At 42.5% G+C, this 3737-nt stretch overlaps 1 protein-coding gene across 3 annotated transcripts in view; it reads right to left on the bottom strand.

The window, feature by feature from the left end:
• Il18rap (interleukin 18 receptor accessory protein) overlaps nucleotides 1-3737 on the bottom strand; it is a 30411-nt gene that overhangs the window by 3870 nt on the left and 22804 nt on the right. For all 3 annotated transcript variants that reach the window (XM_028775403.1, XM_028775405.1, XM_028775404.1), the window contains one exon: nucleotides 28-201. In XM_028775403.1, the coding sequence (XP_028631236.1) occupies nucleotides 28-201 (174 nt within the window). The remainder of the gene's footprint in view (nucleotides 1-27; nucleotides 202-3737) is intronic.

The following is a 3737-nucleotide window of genomic DNA, read 5'->3' as shown; positions in this document are numbered from 1 at the left end:
CTCCTGGGGTCACATCTGCAGACCTACCTCCTCCTGGGGTCACATCTCTTTCAAGCAAACACAAGCTGTATCCATATGTGTTTTCTAGCACTTCTGGGAAAAGATTCAGAGCCAAGTGTTCCTCACTCAGAGATCCTGTGGCTTCAGTCTCAGGAGGGCTCCAATTCGCATAGGATACAAATGCATCAAATTCCTTTTTATCTAAGGAAAGGGAACAACAAGTAAAACCAAAGTCGTTTAAAAAAAAACCATCATGGTATATACAGATGTTTGGGGTGTATGCTAACTGGATAAGAAATACAATTTGGGATCCTTACAAAAAGGAATTAAAAACAAAGCCAGCTGATGCATCTATTTTAAAGTCACACCACAGGGTGGTTTTGATTGTCCATATAAAACCCAATGATTAATTTATGAGGTGCCCCTGTGTCCTTGCAGGGGATAGATCAAACAGCTGGGGCCTCCTGTGATTGAATCTCATGTGCTCAGGAAGGGGTCGTTCTTCGTATCTGCAGTGTTTCTAGCTCAATAATCGTGGCATCAAAGAGGAGTCTGCTCTGTTAAAGCCTGATAATAACCAGAGAGCAAGTGCTGTTAAGATCCGGATCCAGTATCCGTCGGGAAGACGGAGGCACACTTACAGCCACACAGCAGCAACGGATGGTTCAGTTAACGGTGTGCACATTGCAGTGGTGGTTCCTATCACCCGTGGCTGCTGAGGTCATCATGGTGTTACAACACATCATATTTATCCCGTGTGCAGAAATGTTGGTATGGTCCTCTCTGTGCACAAGACGCAGAAGCATAGCCCTCTGACCAAGTCCGTACACAACACATGACTGTCAGTGTCCTCCACATGTGTTGTTGCACTTCACTTGCCATGACAGTGGAAAACACCCCTGCTTCCAAATAGTGTTTGCCCTACAACGCCATCAGCAGCCTCATGTGCCCAGCCTTTAACAAGTCCCACGATTGGATAAATGTCCTCTTCCGCTTAACTGAGTGTTGGCTGTCTTCCTCAGCTATACCTAGGAGTAGTCAGGCTTTATCTACATATTTACATATATAGTACCCGCTGTGAAGTGATAGACTTATATACATACACTCTCCAGAGAGTCCATAGCCTACTGGGTAGTAGGCTATACCATCTCGGTTTATACAAGCACACTAAATTTTGTTTCTACAGAGAAATGTAGCCTAAGGGTACATGTATCTGAATGTACCCTTGTCAGAAAGTGCCTTGTCACGTGACAGTACTTGTATCTGCGTGTGAGGTGAGGTCAGTAAAGATCCCCTCACAGGATGTCAATGGTAGCATGACGTAGCAAATATGCCGGGCTCAAGTGTCTGGCTCTCACCCAGCTCTCCCCTTATATCGGAGAAGCTACATTTCTAGAACTAGTCTTAGGATAGTGTGAAGGTCTCTTGTACTTCTGTTGATAATATTATCAGGCAGATTTGTTAGGGATATGCAAAAAAAAAAAAAACTACCTAGAGGAGACAGAGAAACTCACACGTTAACTCACAGGCTTTGGGATGGAGCAGCTGGAGTTTATATTTCAGGTCTTTTCCATAACCTCCACCTACAGTGTTTTTAGAAGTAACTAGTGTCCTGGCCATAAGTAGTATCTCAGGCTGTTTGGCAGTGTGCTTGCTTGTCCGATGTGAGTCAAAAGAGACGCCTCAAGGATTGACTACCATCTACAAACAAAACAGGAAGCTTAGAGCCCCCAAACCTCTAGAAGCTGGTTTGTGAGGTACTCGATTGCCCATATAGGAAGAAAGAGTCTCTGAGGTGTGGCCTGCAGGAAAGTGCTGGTGTGTTCAAATGTGAGACCTTGAGGTAAGGGTTACGAAGAAGCTCTGGAGAGGAGAATACTAGGACACACTGATATGAAGAAAGGGTTAAAAATTGAGAGCACCTTTACTGAGGAGGGGGAAGGAGAAAAGGAAGACTGGAGGAATATCAGTAGAGATGGTTTTAAAAGATACAAAAAAAATGTATAACACACCATAATTACTTCTATTCCTCCCAGCCTTTTGTAAAACTTCAGAGTTTTCTATAATTCAAAAGATAAACTTAATTTAGTAATGAAATTGCAGAATGTGGTGTTAGAGGACCTACGTATGACCTCCTAGTATTATTTCTTTCTAAATGAAATTTAGATATTTCACAATAAACTCTTGGGCTTTTATTGTGTAAATGAATATCCTTTGACCAGCAGAGGGCGCTAAAGCACTGTGCTTGAGAACCCAATTCTGAGCAAATCACAGAGTTAAAAAGTGAAATGACAAGAGACAAATTTCAATATTCCCCATCAACTGACTCTGCTTTGTAAACTCTAGAATCTTAAGGTTAAAAAAAAAGAAATAAAGAAAAAAATCAGTGAAAGGGGTGTGGACTCACCTAGGGAAGATTGATTAGATATTTTTTCTATTCAAATTTTTTAAAAAGGCTAATTAAACAAACAAAAATTCTGAAAATACTGCTGGCTCTTACGGATCTCAAAGGATGTTATCCATAATCAATCTAAGGAAAGATGAAATGCATGTATTTCTCCCATGTTCTTAGCTTGGTTCTGGGGTGTGTGTGTATGTGCCTGTGTGTGTGCGTGTGCGTGTTCAGAATTGAACTCAGACCTGGAACACTTCTCTTTCTTTTCTAGGTGCCATTACAGCCTGCAAAAGGCACTGACACTGCAAATATGTCAACCCGAGTCTTTCCAGGGCCAGCGAAGCTTAAAGCGGCACTCTAGCCCAGACAACAGGATGGGTATTATAACCATGTGGGCGAATTGATAGAAGCATCATTAGTAATAATAGGATTTGTATTTTGTGTAATTTACACTTGTTTGGGACAAATCCCTGGCCTGGTGTGCCTTGTTTTTATGTGGTGATAACCCAGGTGATGAGTTTCTAAAGCCAGACTCAAAGATTCAAAGTTAAGATACAGCCTCTTCAGGTGATGTAATATAAAGATCATGGCTTCGTCTTTCTCTGTCTAAGGGGGCTGTGAGGATGGTAATAATCAATACTCAAGCTGGGCATGTGCTCCATCCTCAAGGGGCATCCATTGACTATATTGAGTTTCTATATACTAAGGTACCAGTCTAAAGGCAAGCCACATCTAGCCTCAGTGAGCTCACACACTGTCCTCTTTGCCTGCTGCTGTTACAGTCCTGTTTTATGGAGGAGGATGGCAGTACATAAAGCTGTCACTTGCTGAATTAACTCAGATTGGTTAACGGAAAGATTTCCAAGTCCCATAAATACCACAAAAGTGTCTACTACACAGTTCCTGGTAACTAGAAGGAGTTAGAATACTTTCTTCAGTCTTCCCTGTTATAAAGCCCAAGCAGGAAAAGGAAGAAGAAGAGGAGGAGGAAGAGGAGGGGGGAAGGGGAAGGGGAAAAGGAAGAGGAAGAAGTAGAAGAAAAAAGAGAAAGAAGAGGAAGAAAAAGAAGAGGAGGAAGAAGGAGGAGAAGGAGATGAAAAAGAGGCAGAAGAAGGAGGAGGAGGAAGAGGGGGAGGTGAAGAGAAACAAGTAGAAGAAGAGGAAGAAGAAGAGGAAGAAAAAGAAGAGGAGGAAGAAGGAGAAGGAAGGAGGAGGAGAAGGAGATGAAAAAGAGGAAGAAGAAGAAGGAGAAGAAGAGGAGGAGGAGGAGGGGAGGAAGAAGGAGGAGGATAAGGAAGAAGGAGGAGGAGATGAAAAAAGAGGAAGTAGAAGGAGGAGGAGA

The sequence above is a fragment of the Grammomys surdaster genome, unplaced genomic scaffold (assembly GCF_004785775.1).
Source record: "Grammomys surdaster isolate TR1022 unplaced genomic scaffold, NIH_TR_1.0 255, whole genome shotgun sequence".
Taxonomy (NCBI): Eukaryota; Metazoa; Chordata; class Mammalia; order Rodentia; family Muridae; genus Grammomys; species Grammomys surdaster.
The sequence above is the reverse complement of the archived record's forward strand: the minus strand, read 5'-3'. Positions and strand labels throughout refer to the sequence as shown.